The following is a 24,659-nucleotide window of genomic DNA, read 5'->3' as shown; positions in this document are numbered from 1 at the left end:
ACCTCGAAAAGAAGACGTCCTGTGGAATAGCCTGCGGATGATACTGTATGATACTGCGGATGATATGGGCCATTATACCATGCCCGAGAAATGGCGGCCATTAAATTGTCTTCTGGTTGTTCTCGCAAAACAAAATCAACAAGATCTAGCAATATTTCTTGATTGTTTTTAATAAAACAATTATTCCACTCACACTTGTTGGATATGAGATGTTTATACGCAACTCGGCGCGCTATCTATCATCTCATATCCAACGCGCGCTCGGGGAATAATTGTTAAAAATACCACAGCTTTTAAAAGCTTTTTAAAGTTTTTAAAAGAACTTGGCTTAGTCTCCATGAGCTTCACTTTGCTCACATGATTAAACGAGACTCAATATGTCAAGATGAGAGGATCTATTTTTTTTCCTTTCATGGAGGAGAGTGGTTATGCTACCGACAACATTTGGGCAATTTCAAATTCTGTAGTTTTGTCTTCTCATTATTTTCGTTGCAGCCCCCTTTATCCCTTGCATTAAAATATTAAAAAAACAACAACAACTCTGAAAGGCCAAATGTGACACGCGCATCATCGAAAACGTAATAAAAATCATCAGGTTTTGTTAAAAGTTATTACACTAGTGCACTGGAACTATTTTGCCTTTGGCCACTGATAGTGAAGATGGAAAGAAATATGGTAAGCACTGGCACCGTGTTCGGTTTGCATTTTTTATTACTCTCGTAGAGTTAAAATCAAAGTATCGTAGGTTTTCCTTGCCTTTTTTCAGACCCTTCGGTTAGTGGTCGATCGCATGCTCTTAAGGGCGGTTTGATAGACGACGGCCCTCACATTATTAGGTTTACTGTTTATTTCGAGTTTTGAAGGAGACTTACTTGCAAACAAATGAATTTTACTTTTATGTCCTAACAACAAACACAAAAATGTAAGCAACGACTTTCATTCTTATCCTTGGGATACTTTATCGAAAACTAAAAATTGCCCCAACAAAGATGAACAATTTATACAAAGAACCTGACGCTTTTTCCTAGTCCTCTCGCAGAAGCTTCTGCTCATCACCACAAATGTCATGTAGGGTCTTGTTTGTCACATGCCTCTTAAAATCACATGACAATCTGTGATTGTACGCTGCGCATGACCGTGCAGCAAGATCGAATTAAGTTCCCACCCCCTGTTGATCCCATGTAGCCTCTGTTTGATGTAAATAGCGTACTCCTTCACTTTGCACACCTAAGTCCCTTGCCTCCTTAGCCTTGTAGGACAATTTCAATTTATTAAAAAAATGCATCAGATATATAAATGATATTACACGGTGGCGCGAAGATATGAATTTTATTTTCTGGTGTTTAAACAATATTTTGCGAACGAGCGCAGCGAGTGAGTAAAATATTGTTTTTAACACAAGCGCATGCGTTCCAGCTTTGGAGCAAGACTATGGAATACCGTGATACCGAACCACCTTAAGAAACTAAAGTACGGTATTTTTTACGACTAACTTATACGAATTCTTAAGAATAAAGTCACATATCTATATCCTACTTATATTTTTCAAAAAATCAAACCATTTTAATTTATGACCTGCACATATAGTCATAATGTATCTTCTCCATTTTTGCTTTCGCTAAATGTTATTCCTAACACAACCTAATGTTTGCTTATTTACCCCAAAGTACCTTTGAATTGCAAATTGCAAATTTTATTGGAATTTTCGTTTTAACGTATTTCACTGACAATCTCACTATTTGGAAGTAGCGATTACTTTTCTTCGTATAAATTTAAAAGCAACACAATAAAGTTGAAGTTGCAAAACAAAGGATGTCTTTTCTCAAAAGTTTTATTTGTTCATTAAGCACTACTTATACTTATACATATAGTACCTGCGTGATGATAAAACGGAAAATGTTGGAGTTAAGTGAAACGAAGTCCCGATTTTGGAAGCTGCGACATTTTTTCGGAACCACTAGAATCCGCCCGCGGCGGTATATCCGTGACCCGTAACCCGCGACGAATAGATTACCGAAGGAGACATCGCATGCGCACTGCCCTAATCGCTTCAAAAAAGTTATCAAATTGCCAAGAAATTAAAGAAAAATCGCCGGTAATTTACATGGGCGATTTGATCTTGCACTGTATTGCTGCTAAAATCGTACCAAACATCACCAGCTAGAGCAGTTCAGTTGTGGCTACATGTTGAAGCCTACTTCATACGTAATGAAGTTTCTCTCTTGTGATCACAAAAAGACGTTCTCATCGTCGAAAGATCCCCAGTAGCTCTGGAGAGTTGGACGGCTCTTAAACAGGGTAACACCTTCGCTACAACTTCTACAACATACACCCGTATCTCTCGCATTCGCCAACAGAATATGATCGGATTTAACGAAGAATTTAAAAACGCGAGCGTCAATGACATGTGAAAAAACACTTTAAGCGCTTGCCCGTGATTTGCAGAAGCTATTATCATGGTTGCACAACCGTAGGGGAGGTAACAGGCAGTGAACACAAGGTACAAATACAAAATGTTTATGACAGATTTGTACTTCCGTCTGTTCAAAGCCACCTGTTTGTAATTCTCCTCCGCGCTTCGTTGTTGAGCTGATATTTGCAAGCGATGGCGCCGAATAGCGATATAAATTCTTACAAATGTCACCGTTGTTGTCACGAAGAAGATAACTGTGAACGTTGTTGAGACAGCTTCTCTTGTAATGTCCCCCAGTAATAAATATCCAATTGCCGCTATAGCGCTAAGAGCCCACAAGATAATCAAAGTGACAACCGTTTTCTTTTCTGTGACAATCTCGTTGTAGCGAAGATGGAGCGAGATGGATAAGAATCGATCAAAACTTATCGCTGACACGGTGAAAAACGATGCCCCGGCAAGGAAACATCCCACCACGAGAAAGGTAATCTTGGTTTTACACCGAGAAGCGGGAGAAACAGAGCCGTCTTCGAACATTTCAGCGATAACAGCGATGTAAAGTGGTTGCACTACCAGACCGACTCCTAGGTCCGACATTGCTAAACCAAGTAGGAGTATTTTTGACGCAGATAACGAGCAAGTCATGTTCTTGAAAGCGCAGATAATGGTGGTATTCCCCAAAACGGCAAAAAGTGATAGAATTCCATTCAATACACAGTTCGCTATGAACCAGCCATAAAACTCATTTACGTCTGGATAGTATTTAGAAATGTCTTTGCAAAAGTCTTGAATAACTGTCATCATGTATTGTGAACGTAGCTCGGAGCGAGCCCAATACAAGTAACTCAAGCTTTCAGTTTGATTCAGAAGCAACTACATAACGAGTAAATTCGCCTGTTATTGATTAAGTTTACAATCGCTCATTTTGATTGTCCGCCGTTTCTAACGAAAACATAAATTTTCATACCAATTTAGGCCATTTTCTTTCAACTTTCCAAATTCCCTTCAGGTGATAATGTGTGATAATTTGTATCAGGGTGGTGTTTTGGGGGCACTGTTTGGTAGATCAAATGAAACCGGTACATTTATTATGCTTTTTCTCAATCACCTCCCTCAAAGTAGTAGAAAAGCGTAAAAGCTGTCACTTAAAAGCAAACAATCATAACTAAGGTAGTGTGTGTGGAGTGCTGGCGATAATGCAATAAAGCTCGGACCGGATAATTAAATTTTTGCTACTGTTATGACGTGTCAAAAGTCGCCATTCGCACACGCAGCTGGTAATCACAGTATTCTGTTGAAACAATACAAAATTCTAAATTTAAAAGACACTAATGCCTTTTTTTCCGACAAAGAATAAAAAGATAAAATACAGAATTTCAATTTCGTCCCTTTATTGCGTTTTTAAAATAAAGCAGACTGGTGTTTAGAAATGCAACTCAGCAGGTATAGTATAAAACTTGGTATGGTTCTTGTTTGAACAGGAAAGGTCAATATTGACTGGTATATGTGTATTTTCTGCTAAATTTGTTATTGAGGAACCTTCACGTTCGATCGATTCACAATTCCAAACATGTCAACAATTCAATTCACATGAAACAGTCAAGTACTTTTGTATCCTTTGTTATTATCATAACATGTGTCATCATCATGAAGGTTGTTTTGGGTTGTAACTCTTCTTCTAAATTTAAATTGAAGCTCAGTTGGAAATGTATGAGCGAATGAAAGATCAATAAAATGGATTTTTATCGATTATATACCACTAAACCCTAGAGTTTAACCACGTGTGATCCGTATAAATTCTGTGAGTTTCAGCATAGGATCGATACGAGGGAATAAAAAATAAGAATAAATTATCTAAAATGCGATTTGTTTAACAAAACAGTGTGAATTTAAGTAAAGGTCTTATTATAGACGAGGTAATAAATTTCTTATACTTCTCAGCATATTATATGAAAAGCTTAAGTGTGGTAAGGGCGATGGCTGGCTCATTTTTAACACTTTAATTTAGGCCATGTTAACTTGTCTGGTAATGGCGCGCGTTTAGTCCAATATAATTATATTTCAGTTTGTTTTCAAATTAAGATATACTCATTTCCCAAATTGAAATCTTCGCACTCGTAATCTCTAGAAGCTGAAGAAATGAATTTTATAAAACGATAACCTAGTTTCAATAAGAATATTGTTTTTCCGGCTCAGGGTGAATATTCTTATTTTTCTGCCGATGTAGGGCTGAAAATATCCTTGTGAATATTCTTAGATTCATCTTTAGTACAGCTTATGACGCTTATGACATACATATGTATTACATCGAACATTTGGCTGGTGCAGGTTTTTATCGCTTTATTGGCTAGTTTTGCCGTTTAGAGAAAGGAAGAATTTTATACGGTTTAGCTAAAAACATATAATTGTATTGCATTTACAAATTTTCAACACAATATTATATTCTTTTCAACTGTCTCAGCCTCGGGTTTATTCTTAAAATATCCTTAAAATTTCGCAAATTTCAGCCTCAATATTCTTATAGAAAGAGTGTAACTGTCATTAGAAAAAGCCGAATTGTTAAAACCAAATGTAATGGTTCTGGCTTTGTATGTAGCTGCACAGGCAGCAGATTTTGAGAGATGGAGCAGAGCACGGCGCAGATAACTCAATACCTGCCTCAGTCCACTCTAATTGTTTAAAACCTAGATCACTTTATTCAACGGAAAAAATTGCTATCCAGCGAAGAAAATCTACTCCAAATAAAACATAAAGCGACATGTCCATACAGCCGGCCCATTGTTAGTTATGAGTACACGACGTTGTTATTTTCCTTTACTCAAGATAACATGGGGTAATACAATATGGAAATTTTCGCTCGTATTTTATCTGCCTGGGTAGCGATTTATCCAGTGTATTAAGTTATCCGCTGTTTCAGCAACCAGCGCTTGGTCTTTAATCAGATCGTAACGGAACTTGTCGCAAGCCGTGTGAAAAAAAATCAGAGTAATAGGAGACAACAGCGATGCACCAGTAACATGCACATGGTGGGAAAGTCAGACGGAGTGATCCGCCTCCAGTCAAACTTATGTCTACGGAAGGAAGGCGTCATCTTGGAGGACTTTGGAGGATCTCTGATTACGTGAAATGCCCGATCGAATGCGTATTTCATCTAAGGCACTTCTGCTGGAGCACGTTCTCAATGCCCTTTATTTACGCAGGGGTTCAGAACTTGTAGAAATGATACAGAAACGGAAATTTGCAGGGTAATAGTTTGCTTTGACGATGAGGCAAGTACATAGAATTAAAAAAAAAAAAATGGAATTTCATCCCATCCGCGAAACTCTTTGTTTCAACTGAACATTCATTTGCATTTCTAACGTTAAGGATTTTCACATGAATGTGAATATAAGCAACAATAATGTCAAAAAGCTTTACAGGTAAATCATGTCCATTTTTTTTTCCAAATTGTAGCTTAATTTTAATAATCTCGGAAAAATGACAGCTTACCCCTAGCAATCGTAGCCTTTAATGATCTGCTTTTTCCGATTTTCAAGAAATGAACATTTGGCATGCAGTCTACTCAAGAGCTATCTCGGCCTTGTTCCCAGGTTTCAACACACACGAGCGCATCTCCCGATCAGCTCAGCTCAAGATTCCAAATACAGTAGGTGGGTTCACACTAATGACTCAAGTGCACTTGAAGTACCTAGTGTGAACCCACCTAATATCATTCGTCCTGCGTCACCAACCTATGGCGATAGGCCGACGCAATATTTTATGCCTTTTCCAGTCTGTACACATTTTATAATACTTTAATTATATTCACAATACTTCACCGTATTTTTTCACATTAAATTATGTTCATTAAGACTTCACCGAATTTGACACTGACATTTGAATTTGACAATGCTGTCATGAGGAATGCGAAACGTTGTTCGTTTGTAATCTAGCTAGTTTTCATTTTAAAGAGTTTCTCATAAACTTTTCTAATTAGAAACCTTATCTACTCTAACCAAGACTTAGTTATTAAAAATCTCTTAACAACACCTAACAAAAATCGGTATAGTTTCGTATAAACTTTGAACCTGAATCAGCGTCTGTACCAATATTTTTAGGTGCCCTTCTGTGCTATTATGGACCCACTCTCACGGTCGGAATAAGACGTGTACTTGATAAGCGCCAAGAGGCCTGGGAACAGGGCTGTTATGGACCTAAAAACAAATTTATTTACTCATTCACACTGGCGACCTCTTTCCCTAGGGTAATGTCGAAATTTTGATTCTCAGTTTTCTGTGTCATTGCTATGAGAATGGAAACAAGGTTTCTTTTCACTCCTACCCATACACTCGACCTTTCCATGAAAAACGAAGACTCTCTTACAGATCACACACGAAAGTGAAAAATCTAGTCTTTCATTGTATTTGGCTGGAAACCTGACTGAGTGCCCCTAACTGTAATCTAGGGTAGAATTCCTTAGGGCATTATACACTTATTACATATTTGCAAAACGGGCATAAATTTACAAAAGTAGTTGGACGTGCTATACTTATACTTGCAGTTTTATAAAATTAACAATTTTAATTAAAAATGAATTGACCCTATTGAGCAACTACGCTTTCAGGACTGGTAAGTATCGCGACTTTCAAGGGATGGGTCTTAAACCACAATCCTGGCCAAAGTCCCCCCCAACCTTTTGCAATGTCAATAAGCGATTGTTCACGATGACGTGTTTTTACTTCACGTACCAGAATAATATCCCTAATTTGCAAGAGAAAACAACAAACTCTGAAAGGATTCTGGTAGTTGTAGTAAATGACGCTATCGTAAAAATGGCCTGTGTCAAGTGTTGTTCCTATTTGAAGCATTGTCTCCAATATGAATTATTTCAATCGCCATTAGCAATGTGTGGAAGTGGGGATTCAAACTCTTCTAAAACCTTTTTTTTTTTACCATTATTACAATGTGCGATTTTTGCGCGCGCTTTAGAAAAGCATCCAAAGGAAATTTGGCCAGAGCTTAACTTGTGTGGACAAGTCTACCTCCCGGCCCATCTGAACGCCTCAAATAGGTGCTCATAGTCCGTCGAGCTAGACTGTACATATATGATAATTTGATAAGTTTAGAAACTGGCTTACTTATCGAGTCTTGAAGATGTATCTTAAGTGTTATTAGAAATAAAAAGCCTATTATTTAAAAAAAAGTACCTATAGATTACAAAACAGTCCGTAATTTTTGCATCGGTCCATCGTAAGAACACGTTAGGGCCTTGAGCGAGCGAGCAAGTGGAAAGTGAGTTGTCCGCGTGACGTTCGCGCTCGAGAATTCAGGTTTTCATTGTCGCTACTGGCCTCGCAAATTCACGTTCCCTCCAAGAATTTCAGGAGAACAGCGACTGTTTTGCACTCTGTAATAAATACTTGGCATTCATTTTACTTGGGACGGCTTCATGGACCCGACCTCAAAGCTGCTTTGTGAACAAGAACATGATTAATATGCCGAAAAGCCGACGGTGTAACTGCTGATGTGGTTTGAGAATACTCGTGCAGTCCTTTGATTGACTTAGAACAATCGGAAACTCTTAACCCTTCCTGGACTCGTTCCATCAACTATCCAAGTGTCAGTCAAGTGTTTCTACATTGATTCCCGTTATGGTTAATTCCTTAAGAATCGCTTTACGGTACAATCATCGCTTCATTTAGTCTTTTTCTAATGTCATTTGGCATTCTTTTTCATTTGGCGTGGTCTAAGCGGCTTTCTTTCATTACTCGCCCCCGCTCCCAAATGTTGCGTCTTTGATTTCTTCAAGGATGCTTTATCCTTGTCCCCAAGCAGTCGGCTAGTTCCAGTGTACCGCGAGATGGTTCTCCGCCTCTCAACCGTCGCTTTCTTTGTCTTTTTTGGCGGCGTGATCTCGATGCTGAAGGCGAGACTTTCCCTGCGCGACGAAGTCGCCTCAGGTTCCTGCTCATCTTTAGACAGGTTCTCATTTGATCTGGACCGCAGCGATCCCAGAGCTGACTGCATGGCTTGAGTGAGTCGCTGAGAACGAGACTGCTTTGCTGGGGTGATCATGGGTGCGGACTTAGATTTGGGCAAAGTGGATCCATTCTTTTTCGTGGTGTTCTCTTCTGATTTTCTTTTGCGGGTGTAATAAGGTTTTGCTAGAGATGCATCCAAGGACAAGCGCCCCGTTTTGAGCGCGTCCTCTTGCCCAGAAAAGTCCGGCCCCATCTGCGTTTCCACCGGATACGAGGTCTGCAGGTGCGGCAGGCATGAAGCGTTCCGACGCTGCAGTTCGGCTAGTCGGTTCCAATCGTATTCAACCTCGGCGTCTTGTTCCATTTCCGGTCTAAATTCGTCACCCAGGATGAAGTAGGCGGCACTATTCGTGGTTCGCCTTTCAGGCGGGGTGTTACCACGCATGTATATTGCGCTCTGGCGGCGACTGGAACGAGTCTGGACCCCAGGCCTCAGGCTTGAACTGGAGGCCGAATGAAGACTGGTTAGTGATCGGTTTGATTTGTTCAGCGGGTTGTTTCGTTCCATTGCCATCTTCCTGCTGCCACCTATAGATCTTGATAAATCTTCTAGTTTGAACGGAAGCCCATCCTCCGAATCAGTGGAGCTGTCCTCTTCAACGAAGCCTTGCCGAGGATACAACTGCGTTCTTAGGCCAGCGATTGTCTGTCTTCTGTGCGGGTCCATTTTACCCCTGTGTTCAAACTCTTGCCTTTGCTCGCGTATTTGTTGATCAGCGTGAGCTAACTGCGCCTCCAGAGAATGTATCTCTGTACCTAGGCGCCTGTTGATGATAGTTTCTTCCTCAGCCTTCTGCTGCAAGCGTTCTTTCTCGGCCTGCAGTTCCTCCATGTGATTCCTCAGCTCAGCAAATTCGAACTCCACTTCTTTGACTTCTTCTGAAGCACCTTCAAGTTCTTCAACCTTGTTTTCTAGTTCATGCCGTTTATTTTGCCACTCAATCTGTGCGTTCTTCATCTCAGTGACTGCCTTTTCTTTTTCTGTCAACGCCTCCTTCAGCATTGCTTCCAGTTGCTCAAGTCGTTTGTCCTTTTCTTCTGACGATAGCTTCAGCGACGACTCCAGATATTCAACTCTTTTCCTTTGCTCTTCCGCCGCTTCTCTTAGCAAGGACTCTAGCTCTGCGATCCGTTTTTCCTTTTCTTCGTTGGTAATTTTCATTTCTTCTATCTGCACATTTAACTCCTCTTCTCTTTCCTTCTCCTCCACCAGAATCTTTTCAATCTCATTCTTTCGTTTCATTTCCAGCTCACTGTAATCATTCTTTAAATTCTCCAGCGCCTGTCGAACTGCACCAACTTCAGTTCTGTTCGCCTCTTCAAGCTTCTTAATCTCGTTTTCAAAGCGTTCTTTCTCTAATTTCGCCTCTTTCTTTATCTGTTCGACATTAGCCTCTAACACCTCTTCCTTGGCTACGTAACTCTCACATTTTTCTTTCAACTCTTCACATTTGCTCCTTTCATTGTCCAATTCCTTATTGGTCGCCTCGCCTCGTTTGACCTCCATTTCTAGATCAGCAATGGAGCTCTTGGCTTTGAGAAGCTGATTCTCCAAGTTAACTTTCTCTTCTCTCATTTTTCTGGCTACTTCGTCCAACTGCTCCTCTCCTTCTCTCGCCTTCCTTCGAATCTCGATCATATCTTCGGCGTGCTTCTTTGAATTCTCGAACATCTCACTTCTCGTATTCATAACCTCTTCCGACAGCTGATCGAATTTCTTTTTCCACGCGTCGCGTTCCGCATCACAAGCCTCCTGAATTTTCGCGGCATTTGTGTTCGCCTCTTCCAGCATAGCTTTCTGCTTGTTGGCAAACTCCTCTTTCATCTTTTCGTGGTCTTCCTCAAGCTGTTTCGTTTTGAAGCGAAACTGGGCGAGGGCCGCAGCCTTGTCCTCTTCCATGCTGTTCATCTTTGCATCTTAAAAAGAAAAAACAGAAGGCCAATTATTCAGAAGTGATGGGTGCGCATCGTCTTTGTTATGGTTCTGTATGAAGGAACGCCCGGGGCGATTGGAGGGGTGGGGAGAGACAGACGAAACCCTAGTTTGACTCTGTTTACCACTACAGTCAATTCCCTTTATTGCGGACACCCTTGGGACAGCGAGTTAGTGTTCTTTATTGCGAGAGTCCGTAATAGCGGGATATTATCTGAAGTCAAACGTCTTTAATTTATTTTTGCCGGGGATTTAGCTACTGTCCGTATTATCGGGGTGTCCGAGAGTGTCCGTAATTTAGCGAGGTGACCGCAAGGCGAGAGTTGACTGTATTGACAAGTGTGACGTAAGAGTGCAAATTTATCAAAACAAAAGCTTGAGGGACAATACCAATTTGCGTCTTCTATAGGTAAGTATAGTGCAGTCCAACAATCGATAACAGTCGCAACAGCTCCCCAAAACTGTTTTACAGGCATTTTCAGTGTTACCTGCATAGTATCTATTTTTCGACATGGCATCTATTGAAATGCAATGCAACCACCAACCAGGGGCCTGAGTCAAGAAGGCCTTCTGAGTCCAGATGTATCCTATACTGTAAGGAATTGTTTCTTGACGATAGAGTAAAGCCAGACCTTGCTTTACGTTCATCATGACGGTAGATTTATTTATCATCAAGCTTTGGAGGGAAATATCAGCACCACATTCCGTGAACAATATGGCGACTGTTTTTCATGAGATGTCTTGCAAACAAAGCAGTCTAATTCTACTGCAAGACTTAGACAGACGAGAACCGATCCAGCATGTCAAATCGTTGGTATTATTCCTCAAAGTGGGAGCAGCGACAGGTTCAACGCCTTTCTTTCGGCATTTGAGGTATGTTCACACTGTAGTTTTGGTTTATTTGCTGTTTCTTTCAAACACTACCTGTTTGATAATTTTGACAAGGTTAAACAGCTGCTTAGTACGATGAAAGATTAAAAAAGAGAAAACTTTCGGATTAAGAAGAAAAAAAAAAAAGAAGAAGAAGAAGAAGAAGAAGAACAACAACAACAACAACAACAACAACAACAACAACAACAACAAGAAGAAAGTTTCACCTACCTAATTCATTTCGTACGTCTACCAGCATCTGCTCATACGCGTCTCTAACTTGATCTCTCTCTTGTTCGAGAGCATGAACCCGATCAATCTTTTCCTCCAACTCTTTCTCTAATTCTGTCAGCTTTGTACATAACTTATCCATTTCTTCCTTCTTCAAGCTCAACTCTCTTTCGTACTCGGCTTTATCGTCAAGTGCTCGTGCGTTGCTCGTTTGAAGACTGCCCTCCAGACCAGTTTTCAAACTTGTCAGCGCTTGGATCTCGACAGTTGTCTGTTGGAGTCTCTTTTCTCTCAAGTCAAGCTCTTGAGCCAGTTCAGTCTTTAAGGAACGTTCGCTGAAAAGAGTTGCCTTAAGTTCCTCGACTTCTTGGAAACATTGCTCCTGGATATTCTTCAACTGCTCGAACAGTTGTTCACTAACAAAGAAGTAAAAAAAGAAAACCAAAATTACCCCGACAGATCATCAGATACACGTAGGACTATGCCGGTTAATGGTCTCATAGGGGAATCTTTAATACATCATGGCATAAGTTACTGGGACGGGTACGCATATCCAAAAATTAAACCACTCATGAAAGGGGATCGCTTAAAAAGGGGAGGGGGGGGGGGTGCCCATTGGAAGGTTGGGAGCTTAATGGAATCATCCATGTATCTAGTCAACTCTCGTTAAAGCGGATACCCTCGGGACCATCATTTGGTAATAGGAAAAGTCCGCAATAGAGGGGAATTGACCAGTCTAGATTTCAAGTCATTTCGATGTCACTATAATGTCAGTACTACCGCCCTATTCGTTTAAGATGTGCAGTTTCTTTTAATTTGCAGTTAACATTTACTGTGAATCGCAATTTTACAGTACAAGTCAAAATGTACATGTACAAAGTAAAAATGTTACAGCGGTTACCAATAACACGCGACCTATCGCCTTCAAAAGACTCCGATAAAGTTTTGTTTTGGTGGACGTCAATCATAGAAAAGCCGTTGAAATTATTTTGAATTCTGAGAACATTTCAAGGCAACAGAACCAAGAAATTGACAGTTTTATCCGCTGACGGATGGTAAACTTTATGAAAGTTGATTTCCAAGCCAGATTATCTAAAAAAAATGGGCATTGTTCAGACGAAGCCGTATTATTTTATGAAACATTTGAAATCGCTACACCTGATAATAAATCAGCGATGCGTGCAAGTGAGTATTGTATCACGTGCAGTGAAAATTGAAATTTTTTATTCAAAAATACCTTTTATTTGCGCTTGATCTGGCTCGAAAATCAATTTAAATAAAGTTTACCTTCTCTTAGCGAGGTAAAATTCTTAGTTTCTTGCCGGGTTACCTTGGAATCTTGTCAGAATTCAAAATAATTTCAACGGCTTTTGTTTGATTGACGTCCACCAAAACGCAACTTTATCCGACTCTTTTGAATGCCGTAGGTCGCGTGTAATTGGTAACCGCTGTAAGATTTCGGACATACTGTACAATTGTAAGTTGAATGTGAAATTCCTTTCTTTCTTTTACTTTAGGGGTATAAGGTACAGCAGCGCAACAAAACGCAGTAGACTTGCACTACGTTAGAAATCTCTGTTAGACAGTTTTATTCGTTTTTTCCTTGTCGTGCATGATATTTCCCCCATTTAAAGCCAAATAAATCTCACCTCTTCTTTCCTTCAGTCGCTAACTGATCCTCGAGTTCCTGGATCCTGCATTTGGCCGCTACATAACTCTCCTGTAATTAAACACGAAGAAGCGGCTTCAGACTGCACACAACCACGCGCCTCAATGAACATTACACATGAATTTTTAACTGAAAACGTTGCCCTTCCTGCACAGCCTGATCTACTCCGCGGTGCAAAAGATTACACCAGGGAACTCACGCCACGTTTTCAAAATTAAACGGAGTTGTATTTCTTTCTCTCGAGTTTTTTTTTTCTCCAGGTACAAGGTACTCCGGTTTTCCCCTCTCCTCAAAAACCAACACTTCTAAATTCCAAATTGATCCGGAAAGTGTCCCAAATTCATGCTCTGCGCTATATACACTGACACCTAAATAAAGTATTTTTTTTTCCGCTTTCCGAGAGTCTGCAGCTACACTGGAGTAAAACAACACCTTGAAACATCGAGTTATCACAACTGCGAGAGTACCGACGGAAAGGTATGGATTACAAAATTAAACATAACTATCAATAGCTTTCTCAGCCAACTATAGATACTTTCAATAGCTATCAAACAATGTAGTGTAGTCCTTTTTATTTGATTGAAAATGACGCTCCTCTTTCCCCATTCACCCCAATGAAACTAGACGCAATAAAAACTGAATAAGACTTTGCTGTTGTGTGTATGTTGCACTTTGCCCAGGGACTCATCTACATTCAAAAAGGTGTTCTGGCATTGACCGAAAAAACAACAAACAAACAAACAAATACAACAACAGCAACACTATCGCTTGCAGTATCGCAATGAAATTTTAACTATCATATAATACCGCGGAGAAAGTCAAAATGACCTCAGTAGTCATCCCCACAGTAACAAAAGCAATTGATGGGTGTCTTAATTCTCACTACCTCTCGGCTCGGAAACATATCGACACTCCAGGGAGAAACTAGGCATTAAACAAACCTTATAAGACGAGTGTGCTTCCTTGGTGTCTTCCAGTGTCTCCTTCAAGGCGAGGTATTCCTCTTCGCTTACAGCAGACAATAGTTCGGTCGTCAAGCGGCGCTTCTCCAGTTCAAGCTCAATGACTCGAGTGTCTATACTGACTGGCGCTATTGGGGCGTGGTTTGGGGAACCATCTTTGAAATAAGCAGACAAGAAGAGGAGGTTAATTAGAAGAGAGCTGTATGACACGCCTGGGTCTGATCATATTAGTCTTTTTTGAGCTTTCCACGATCGCCAGGGCGTGTCACCATGATGGTTTGCTCGTGAGCTTGCCAATTTGTGAAGCAGTCTCAAGTCTGGGCATTCAAATAAATTTCCCTGCGGTACGATTTCGTACGTTGTCCATGGTGGTTCTCCGTTCTGGATGAGATCCATATAAAAAACACTTGTGAGCAGTCTCAAAAACGGCACTTCACTCAACATATTCGGAGTCGATCCGTCAGCCTTCTCTTGGCATAAAAGCCATCTCAATTGAGATGTTAAGTTCGCAATGATAACGAATAGACAATGCTTAAAACGAGAAAGCGGATTTATCATCACCTTCTGTAGAAGAGGACATGTTCTCTTCCAGGACAACATCATCAACTTCAATCGTCTCTGACCGGTCCGATTCTCGTCTCATCTGCGCTGATGTGGATGCCGCGTTAACAGCCTGTGTGAAACATAACAAAAAACCACATGTAACATTTCATTATATAATGCGAAAACACAATCAATATCATGTTCTAGAGTAAAGGGATGTTACTGATGTAACTAAGTAAAGAAAGAAGTAAACAGTGTCCATTTGTAAGCGGTTTTGAAACGTCTCCACTTGGTAGGTTTTTCAAAAGCATGCCGAATAATAAGGCCGCTATCCCTTATTACACAACAACAAGACACAATACGAACCGCCACTATTAACAATGTTTTTCAATTTCTGTTTGGAATAGAGCTATTTTGGATTCAGGAACAATTCACTGAAGACATGACATGTGCCATATATTGGACAAACAGGTCCTCCTGCCAGGCAAGTGCTTTTTGCCTCTTGTTGCCCAGGGACAAGTTTTGTCAAAAATATTTGTCGGACCCTGCATGTACGAGTGTAAGTCACTGGGAGGCTTTTAAAACATGTCTTGAAAACAGTTTGGAATTACAAGTACCGGTAAGTTGTAATTATGTCTGTTCCTAACTTCTGCCTGACTGCCATGACAAGTCCATGGAATTTTATATCATATAGAGGTTGCAGATTCAAATTCAATTGACAATTAAAGTGAAGCAATATAGTTTGGTCTCTACTAGCTTCTTTCGGCGTATCGTTTACACCTGCCCACACAATGAGTTTCCGTTTGAACAGCATGTTACGTTTTGACGCGTTTTCAAAAGGCTTACAGCGACGAGCCTTACCGTGGCCACCCAACAAACTTCTTTTACAAGTTAGCCAATCAGGATATCTTCTTCCTTGTTCATAAAATACAAAACGACATGTTTTCAATAATTCGTTGTCGCGTCACTTGCCTGTTGGACTTTGCAAGGAGGCGTGACCGTTAATCAAATTCGCGTATCCTGATTGGCTAACTTGTAAAAAAAAGTTTGTTGGGTGGCCACGGTAAGATGCGTCGCACTGTAAAAGCTTTGTTCTTACACATCCACGCTATAACCACACGTTTCGGTTCAAATTATTGTTTTTATTGGCATTTTCGATCGTTGTAGGGTGGACGATAGGTGAAAACCAATAAATAGGAGGGTGGAGTACACAGGAGGGTATGGTACAGCGTACGTTTAAGGAAAAAAAACTTATTTTAGCAATACTTGTTTCATTGAACAGCGTCAGCTTGTAGACTTGCCTGAAGTTGTCTTCTTATGAGCCGAAAAGAGTGACTGATGAGCGAAGAAACTTACCGAACTCCCACGAAAACATCCTCGGAGACCCAGGGGCGGTTAGTCGGGTAGCAGGGATTTTCGTGGGCGAAAGTTTGTTGCCCGACTAACTGCTCCTGGGTCTCCGAGAATGCCACAAAAAGGGACTTTCAGAACGTCTGAACAACGGACAAACTCGTGCTTTATGAGATAAGTTGTTCTTACTGTGATCGTCAGTTTAGACCATTTGTCCCAAATCGCTTTCCGAACCTGGAAACTCGTAAAAGAATTCATTAGCGCAAGGCAGAATCAGTCAATAAAGTTACCTCTTCCAAGTCTTTTTGAAGCTTTGCAATCATCTGCTCCTTTCGGTTCAATGTAGCTTCCAGTTCACTTGCTTTAAACTCCAGGTGGTGAATTTTACTCTTATATCGCTCGATGCTGGACTTCAACCGCTCTGTTTCCACACGCTAAAAATTAACACACCATAGTAAACCTTGAAGCAACTACATCCTATTTTATAAGGGACGCAGTTCAGTATAACAAGTGTTCTTGATGAGGACCCATCTTGATTTGGGGTAGGGGGTTTATTAATGCTAGACACCGCTAATGTCATAAAATTTTAATATTAGTTTTCTATTCAAGGAAAGGTCATTTGGAAATGTCAAAAAAACAACCATACCAAAAGGTGAGAAAAAATAAATAAACTTTAATGTGGAAGGTTTCTTTTTCTGTATGTTAAAGCGGTTAAAGTCTAAGATGTATTCAGAGGGGAAAAAGTCCTATAGACTGAAGTAATGTAGTTAAATGCAATTGAACGAAGTTAACAACAAATAGCGCAAGTGTTGCTCCGTGACCAGCGGTGTCTCTTTGGGCACATGCACCATAATTGTGCTCATAGAATGTGCGGCGTTCTTGCTGCGTAGGCCGAGCCAAGCGTTTGCATGGCGGTTTTGGCGCCAGGAAGCTTCTGTTTTGCCCCCCTACCTCCCCCCTGTCTTTTCCACTGTTTTATCAGTGTGATGGGTGCCTGTCTTCCCCCAAGGCCCTGGGGGCTCATGACCGTTTTGCCAGGATTTGCCAGCCATGGGAGCGGTCTCAATTTAGGAGCTGGCTGCTAATAGTGGAAACAGCCACTTAACAATTTGCGGTTGTTAATTTGTGTAAGGCGGCAGTTTCTATATTGCAGCTTGTGGAATCCTCCAAAGATCATACGCACCTCTTTTTCAAACTCCTCTTTTTCTTGCATAAAACTGTTAGCTTTCTGTTCAAGATCTCCACATTGCTGCCTAAATGTCTGCAGTTCCACGATTTTATGTTTCAATCTGCAAAACGCAACGAAAGAAAACGTATACCAAAAACAAGCAAGAACTCCTCCTTTTATGTAAGGTGTATATTTATTTGCCTCCACACTCAAAGTAACTCAAAACCTCTTCTCCTGCTTCCCCCTCCTTCCCCAACCCCCCTCCCGTTAATAGGCCTGATACCGGCTCAGGTTACTCTACTAACTACTCCTGAGTGTAAACACGCATTGTGACACTGGTCTTTAGTAACAAGAAACTGTTGAGTGGTTGTTTAATACCTGGCGTTCTCTTTATCAGTCTTCTCATACTCGTCTTTGAAGCGTCTCATAAGCTCCAGTTCCTCAGCGGACGATAACAACTTTGTGATCTCTGACCGCAATCCTATAATTGTGGCATCTACAAGTACCAAAGGAATGCACGTTCAAGATTGAACTAAAAATGGAAATTTCTTATGTAGTCAAATGATAGCTATACAGCATGAGCCAAAAACTGCGTGAGACAATTGTACTGGAGAAAAGAGCGCCCCGTCACTGCATTTGAGTGTAGACTATAAACTGCTGTTCTCTTATATTAAAAGAGGCAGTCAGGAAACTTGAGTACGTGTGAAAATTGCATCCAGCAAGGAGATACGGACACTCGCGTGTTTCGCGCTGGCCCTGAGAGGAATAAGAAATTACTTTTTTGCCCAATAATGCAGTCCCCATTTACTGAGAACGATTGAAAAAGCTCAGATAGCTTTCACTGAAAACAGAAACTTTCGAAAAACGATGTATAAGGAGACTTCAAAACGTATGATTTCTAGCGTTGATGAGTGAAAAAGGAGACTTTTTGCATGTAATAATAGAAAAAGGGGAAAAAGTATTCCACAAACCTGAACTGAGGGTTATCATTTATTTATTTATTTATTTTCCGTACATATACATGTACAACTGAAAAAACAACAACAACAAAAACAAAAACAAATTTCTTAGCAATTTTGACTAGTATACGTAACTTCCAGTTAATACTTTAGCAGTGTTAAATTGACCTTTATAGCCTAATGGTGTAATGATTTCTAGTCAGTCAGTAACTCTTCCTTCGTTAAATTTTATTTCTTACATGAAAATTGATTTCCAAAGCGCAAACATGTCATTAGCTGAAGACCTGGCGGATACTTTTCAGCATTTCAAAATACCTCACTTCATACATTTTACATGCATATCCTTGTTTATTTATTTTATTCACTGAACTAAATAATATAATAAGGTATACCCATTACCTCTTGCGTCAATCTCCTTGTTCTTCTCCGTCAGCTCATTTTCCAGTTCAGACTGTACGTGCATTTGTAAGTCCAAAGAGGATTGAAGCTTTGATACTTTCTGCTGTAGTTTGTTCAACATGAGCTGCAATCAGGTGAGGATAAAATTATAACGAAGTTATTTACCTTGTTTGCCGTTCCCCAAAAGAGACAAAAACAGATTTTAAAATACCTAGTTAGTTAATGTTTACTGGTAGAACTTATCCTAATGAAGGAGGTCCATTTTGATCGATCGGATCAGTCGGTCCGAAATTTGCCGTTCCCTTTTTGCAAACTGGTTCGTTTCCCTACTTCTCTTCACTAGATTTTCACTTATGGGGGCAATTATGGCTGCACAAATTGCTCGGCAATCTTCTCGTATTTCGAGCAACGTTTTGCATTCTGAGCAATTTCTAGTCTTCTACCAATTCTGAGAAATCGGATCAGCTTTTAGTGTTTAAAGTGCACCTAACCCACATGACATCACAAACTGCTTTGCATGCATTTTCACAAAGACTTAATACAATGCAAATCAGTTTGTGACGTCAAGTAAGGAATTGACTTATGTCCCTTACTAGCTCGGTCATGGGACAGATGATGGCTAGATTTCGTAATTTTACAGCCTTTAAAAAGTCAAGATTTGGTTGAAAAAGGCGCCAAATAGCGCAATATGTTTCAAACGGTTGCAAAGATTTATTTAAGAGAAAAAAAAATTGGGGGTTAGGTGCACTTTAAATCGGCCTTGCTTCCATATTTCTCAGTGTTTCAGTAGACAATGTATTAAGGACGGTGCCTACTGATACAGAAGTATTTTTGTGCGGTATATGACTATGCAGGAAAAGCAGATCTTAAAAAGGGCTATTGAAATCCAAAAGGAAAATTGGGGGTAACCACGCATTTTTTAGAGATAATTAAGGAACAATATTTCCAAAAAGCGCCAAAATATAAAGCAATGTATGGCAGTCCTTCCTAAATAGAAGCTTAATTATCTCTAAAAAATACATGGTTACCCCAAATTTTCTTTTTGGATACCAAGAGCACTTGCTTTCTCCGCACAGTTTTAAACCACGCAAAGATATCCCTGTATTAGTGAGTACTACCCATAGGAAACCCGAGTATCTCGAGATGCGCAGAACGTATGCGCAGTACCAAAAGTAGGCACCTTCATTAATTCCTGTGAAAACGGAGCCAGATCCTCCCCGCTCCCGGGACAGATCATGGGCGCAAAATGCGACAAGCCGGGCTGCCAGATCAGCGGTTTCTTAAAGAAAATTCAAAATGGCAGATTCACACTCGACTGGCTTGAGTGTCTCAGGTGAAGGAGGTCATTCAGTTCCTGTGATGATGATGATGATAAACTTTATTTCAGTGTCAAGTCTTCTAGCTGTGAGGGTAGCCGCAGAAGCAGGAGCAAGACTGAGTACTTAAGTGCCTTGAAAATGTATTTCTATGTACTGGTAGCCTGGTAGAACATAAGTTGGTTTTATTTAAGGACAAGTTTATATGTTTTTAGCAACTCTGATTGCAGTTAAATTGCATTAAAATGGTTAAAAGTCTTGACAATAGCAACAACAATACTAGATTTTTTTTTTACAAGATTAACTATTGAGGTGAAGTCTTTACTCATAATTTTTTTGGCTTTTATAATTGAGGACAAAGTTATTTAGCAACACTGGTTACTCAGCAAAATTGCACGGCAAAAATGCTTAGAAACCTTACTTCTGTTGTACAATTTGCATATTTTTGCATCATACCAAATAAAGAAAGAGAGCGACAACAACCAAATTTTTGCTGTTTTTGAGCAACGTTTTGAGAAATTACGGGAAACTTTTTGGGAAATCTCGAGCAACTTGTGGAAAGCCCCTAAGTTGCAATTGGGGATTAAGGAACAGAAAATGGTAAGAGGGATTTTTCTCAGTTGGCCCAGTTTGATTGGGAAGTGTCTTTCCATTTTACAACAGCTGGTCAGACTTGTCAATCTGATAAAATGGAAAGCACCGCAGACGTCGTCTGTTTTGTTGAGGAAAATTTCTGTTTGATCAGCGCGAACTCATTTACATCTTGTCTTACTAGTCGGTTTTCGCTAAATGGAAAGCTCCCCAGGACAGCAATTTCTCACCCCTGACGACACAATTTCCAACTACAGCAAAATTTCCCATTAAAAAGACCACATTAGGCTTATTTCAACTTAAATGTGGCATCACAGTGATACGAAGGGACAGAAAACCATAGATAAGCTCCTTGGATGTGAAAAATAATTTGCAAAATGATAAAATGACAAAATAATTAAAAGTAAAGTCATTCAATCCAACCCCGTTGTTGGAGTCATTTTTCACAATACAATTTTTCTTGCAACTTGTCCAACTTGTCTGAGCAATTTCACTGCGTCATTGCGAGAAGTGGAAGTGGAACCAACTCCTACTTCTCACTACGATTGCGGTTACGAAAACTGAAATGCAAAACATGTTCATTTTAGGGTATGTTACTTACACTTCATGTACATGTAGGTAACAATTTGTACAGCTTGTGTCGCAACAAACTTGTGAGACAAGTTGCAAAAAAAATTAGCTAGTGTTAAACACCAGCCCGATCCCTCTTTCAAGGGGCCAATTACATGAGCTAGCAGTGTTTTCTGTAGACCGCTGTTAGTTGGACTAAAATGCCATTATAGTCGGTGTAGGTGCATTTCTGGAAATATCGCAATTTGTTTGGATTGGATCCCCAAAAGTATTGATTATCAAATTTACAGTTTGTAGGCTTGTTATTAATATTTATTAAATATTTATGCAGTCTTACCTGGTTTTGTTTGCTTCTTCGCTGTGGAGATGCCACAAGGGATTTTAAAGGAGAATTGGTAAAGAAAGCTTCAACTGGTGACTGTACCGTTAGAGGAGAGGGTAGTGTGCTGTCTGATTGTTCCACCTTCTGGCACTCTGATAAATTAACTGCAATAGAAAGCAATGTAAAAAAGTGGCTGAGTGTTGCAAACCTGTGGCTGAAGTGCATGCTGAATGTATGGTGGTTTTGAAAGAACATGACAAACAAAATACAAAGTATCACTATATAATATAGTACAAATATTATAATACAGTAATTATACTGAAACTTGTATTTTACCAAATATAGTCACTGTGATACTTTGTTTTTTGTTTGTCATGTTCTTTCAAAACCACCACTTCAAAAACTCACTAATAATTCATAAGCCCATTGACCTATCAAATGGTCGATAATAGTCATCACGTGCAGTGACATTATATCAATAAACCTCCTCTTCATTAGTATGCAGTGTTCTATCAGCTGATAAAACACTCCTCATTAGTATGCAGTGTTTTTCTTGTGTGCTTATTTCCAATGTTCACAAAAGCATCATTGTTATGAACTCTATTGACACACTCTTTTCCAGGAAAGTTTTTGAAGACCTTCTAAAAAGCTCTTAGCACGTGTTTTATCGGGTCTAAAACCACTCGGCTGCTCCTTGCGGTTTTAAACACTCCTGTTCGTTTTTTTAAACATTACATGTACATAATTATTGTGTGACCTTTGGTACTTGATGCATGTTCATAAGTTTCTTTAAGCTAAGTATGAAAATTAGCCTTTCCCCCCACCCACCTCTAATGCCTCATAAAAATCTGACTAGTGCTATCTTGCCTAGAAAAATGTAACATGTCACTGTACTTAGTCAAAGACTGGAATATGTTAACTTTACTAACCTTTTTTGCTCAAGATTGTAGCAAATGAATCTGCTGTCAGACATCCATGTTCCAGCTCAGTCAAAACTGACTCAACCAAGAACTTAAATGTGAACTGATCTTCAACATCCAACTTGGTGATCTGATCTACAAACACGGCTACATCATCACACTGAGTAGCTCCACAAAGTAACAATGTGATGACCTGATGAATGACGTTAATCATAAAAAAAAAAAAACAATTATTTTTATATTAATTTTTACATGTAATATAATATAAAACAATAGGTTACAAGTAGGTGTTGTAAGTGTTGATCAGACACAAAAAGTCATGACTGTTAGGACTTATTTGTTAGTTGGCAACCTTTGGAACAAGTGATTTAAATAGATACTGTGTACCAAGTCTATACTGTACATACGAGGGAATGTTCGCTGTTCCTACAAATTATACACTGTAAAGATGCAACTGCAAACTAAAATGATACACACCTTGCCAATCTCCAATTCATCCCTGTTTTTTAGATTTTCATCATTTATAACAGTGTTAATGTTTACATGGTGGAAACCTGAGGATGGAAGAATTAAAGAAAATTACAGTGCAGTCGGCAAGCATTTAACCATGGATGGCATGCTCATGAAAATACTACCTTATTTGGTAACATGAAATATTTTGTCATCAAAACATTTGACGTTTGAATGAACAAGCACCCATATCTATCAAACAGAGAGGTTTGTTCCACATCAAACATACAGCATTTGCCCAATGATTTAAATTCATGTAGGTTAAAGTAGTGGTTTACCCAGGCCATGCCTGCAGAGTATGCCATCACATGAACTTGAGAGGCCAATCATCTTGGCAGTGTATTTGAGAGTAATTGTGCACTCCCTGTACAGTGTGGTGACCATCTTTATGTACAAATAATTATTATATTGCATGTTGTAGAAAATGTTTTTTACACCTACGTCAGTGCTTTTCAAATCCCCGTAGATCTAAATTAAAAATGACTTTGAAGAAAGTTGCGTCACTAAGTTGTGTTATTATTTACATGTACATTGTTGAAATTTATGGTGTTCATTGAAGGTGTGAAAATGTCTACCTTTGTCAATAAATAAGTTATGCACATGCTAATATATTTTCCACAAGATTGAAGTAAACTATGCATCTTACAGAGAGCTCAACTTCTTGCATACTTAACTCAGATGTTTTCTTCAAGCCTGTCATTCAACAAAGCTTTTTATTCTTTTGCATTGAGAAATCTGAGGACTTTCTGATACAATATTGTGTACTTGTTTTGCCAGTCAATACCAACAATGAACAGTTTTTGATACAGCATAGTGTCCTTACCTCCAAGATAGGAGATAATAAGAGACAGTACTTGTTCAACCTCAAAGGTTTTGTGGTCACTTGGCAGATCATTTGCTGTTTGTTTGTCACTAAAAAAAATGAAACAGATTAATCTGACAGGTACTACAAGCAAACATTATTACACCTATACGGTAATCCGCAGGAGTGGGGAAGGTGAGCAGTTATGGGACATATGGCTTGTCTATTTGTGTCTCGAGGGGTTTCTTTTGGTGAATTCAAAGAGGCCAGATTTAAAGTAATTTCAGGGAGTTGTAGTTACGTTCTCAGTTTCTAGCAAGACCCTAGTTATATACCAACCAAGTAATACGGAGAAATAGAAAAAGTGGAAATACATGTAAAACTCCCTAGCTGGTATATACTCTATAAAGAAACAATGTCTGCAGAATTAAGGATTCAAGTTTTGTATATATATGGATTGATGCACTCGGATTCAACCTGATTTGATGGCAATAAGCCCAGATGGCCATGCATGGATAAATTGAAAATAATGCATGATCAATCCAGCTGCATCAACACAATTTTTTAAGTATGTTGGTGGTAAATTTTACTGTCTGCTTAAAAAAATTGATCAAGGCCCAAATAAGCTAAGCTTACATTAGATGAAGAATCTTTAGCAGGAGATTCTTACAGCCCTCGTCTGTGATCTTCAACACTCTTTCATCAACACACGAGGCATTTGAGTTGATCTGAAAACGAACAGAACAGAAATCGGTGATATAATTAAAAGGATGCTTAAAAATAAAGTCTATTATAGTAAGCTTAAGCCTTGGTTAAGCTTATATATATGCTGTCCACGAAAAGATGAACGAACTGAGCTGAACGTTCCAGTTATTACAACGTAAATTTTGTACATTCGAAGAACAATCTAAAATCGAAGATCTCTCGAAGCTTACCCAGTTAAGTAGAAACCTGGCGTTTGCTGAATTCATTTTTCATCCCAGGACCGCTTAAAAAACAAGTTCGGACAGTTAAAATACAAGCAAAATCGACGGGCCTGGATGGGTATAAAAGCGATTGACTGCAAAACAGCGAAATATAATTTGGCGGTTGATTTTGAATCCGCCACGAT

At 39.5% G+C, this 24,659-nt stretch overlaps 2 protein-coding genes and 1 long non-coding RNA gene across 3 annotated transcripts; 1 reads left to right on the top strand and 2 right to left on the bottom strand.

Moving 5' to 3' along the window:
• Positions 1-1,813: 1,813 nt before the first annotated feature.
• LOC146465478 (melatonin receptor type 1B-B-like) lies at positions 1,814-3,448 on the bottom strand. Its single transcript, XM_085128705.1, has one exon. It carries the CDS (start codon positions 3,215-3,217, stop codon positions 2,195-2,197), a length of 1,023 nt encoding a protein of 340 aa, XP_084984831.1. The 5' UTR covers positions 3,218-3,448; the 3' UTR covers positions 1,814-2,194.
• A 2,373-nt stretch (positions 3,449-5,821) lies between these two features.
• Positions 5,822-7,595, top strand: LOC146465477 (uncharacterized). The gene is made up of 2 exons (XR_014868241.1): positions 5,822-6,332; positions 6,419-7,595. It is a non-coding gene; the product is annotated as an uncharacterized LOC146465477 (long non-coding RNA).
• LOC146465476 (uncharacterized) lies at positions 6,795-24,648 on the bottom strand. The gene is made up of 15 exons (XM_085128374.1): positions 24,484-24,648; positions 24,185-24,276; positions 23,570-23,658; positions 22,714-22,790; positions 22,246-22,429; positions 21,332-21,480; positions 18,518-18,641; positions 17,538-17,655; positions 17,175-17,280; positions 16,282-16,425; positions 14,660-14,771; positions 14,078-14,253; positions 13,117-13,187; positions 11,468-11,883; positions 6,795-10,350 (listed from the first exon to the last, which is right to left on the bottom strand). The coding sequence occupies exons 1-15, from the start codon at positions 24,517-24,519 to the stop codon at positions 8,108-8,110; spliced, it is 4,137 nt and encodes a 1,378-aa protein (XP_084984500.1). The 5' UTR covers positions 24,520-24,648; the 3' UTR covers positions 6,795-8,107.
• Between the last annotated feature and the right edge of the window lie 11 nt (positions 24,649-24,659).

Source organism: Pavona decussata, unplaced genomic scaffold (genome assembly GCF_977016875.1).
Source record: "Pavona decussata unplaced genomic scaffold, jaPavDecu1.1 SCAFFOLD_156, whole genome shotgun sequence".
Classification (NCBI taxonomy): domain Eukaryota; kingdom Metazoa; phylum Cnidaria; class Anthozoa; order Scleractinia; family Agariciidae; genus Pavona; species Pavona decussata.
Note: the sequence above shows the minus strand (reverse complement) of the source record. Positions and strands in the feature narration are given on the sequence as shown.

Excerpts from the sequence above, each read along its gene's own strand:
- LOC146465478 (XM_085128705.1), bottom strand. The coding sequence starts at position 3,217 with ATGATGACAGTTATTCAAGACTTTTGCAAAGACATTTCTAAATACTAT.
- LOC146465476 (XM_085128374.1), bottom strand. The coding sequence starts at position 24,519 with ATGAATTCAGCAAACGCCAGGTTTCTACTTAACTGG. Across the intron at positions 22,791-23,569 it reads TATTATCTCCTATCTTGGAG|GTTTCCACCATGTAAACATT; the intron begins GTAAGGACACTA and ends TTCCATCCTCAG. Across the intron at positions 22,430-22,713 it reads ATGAATTGGAGATTGGCAAG|GTCATCACATTGTTACTTTG; the intron begins GTGTGTATCATT and ends GTCATTCATCAG.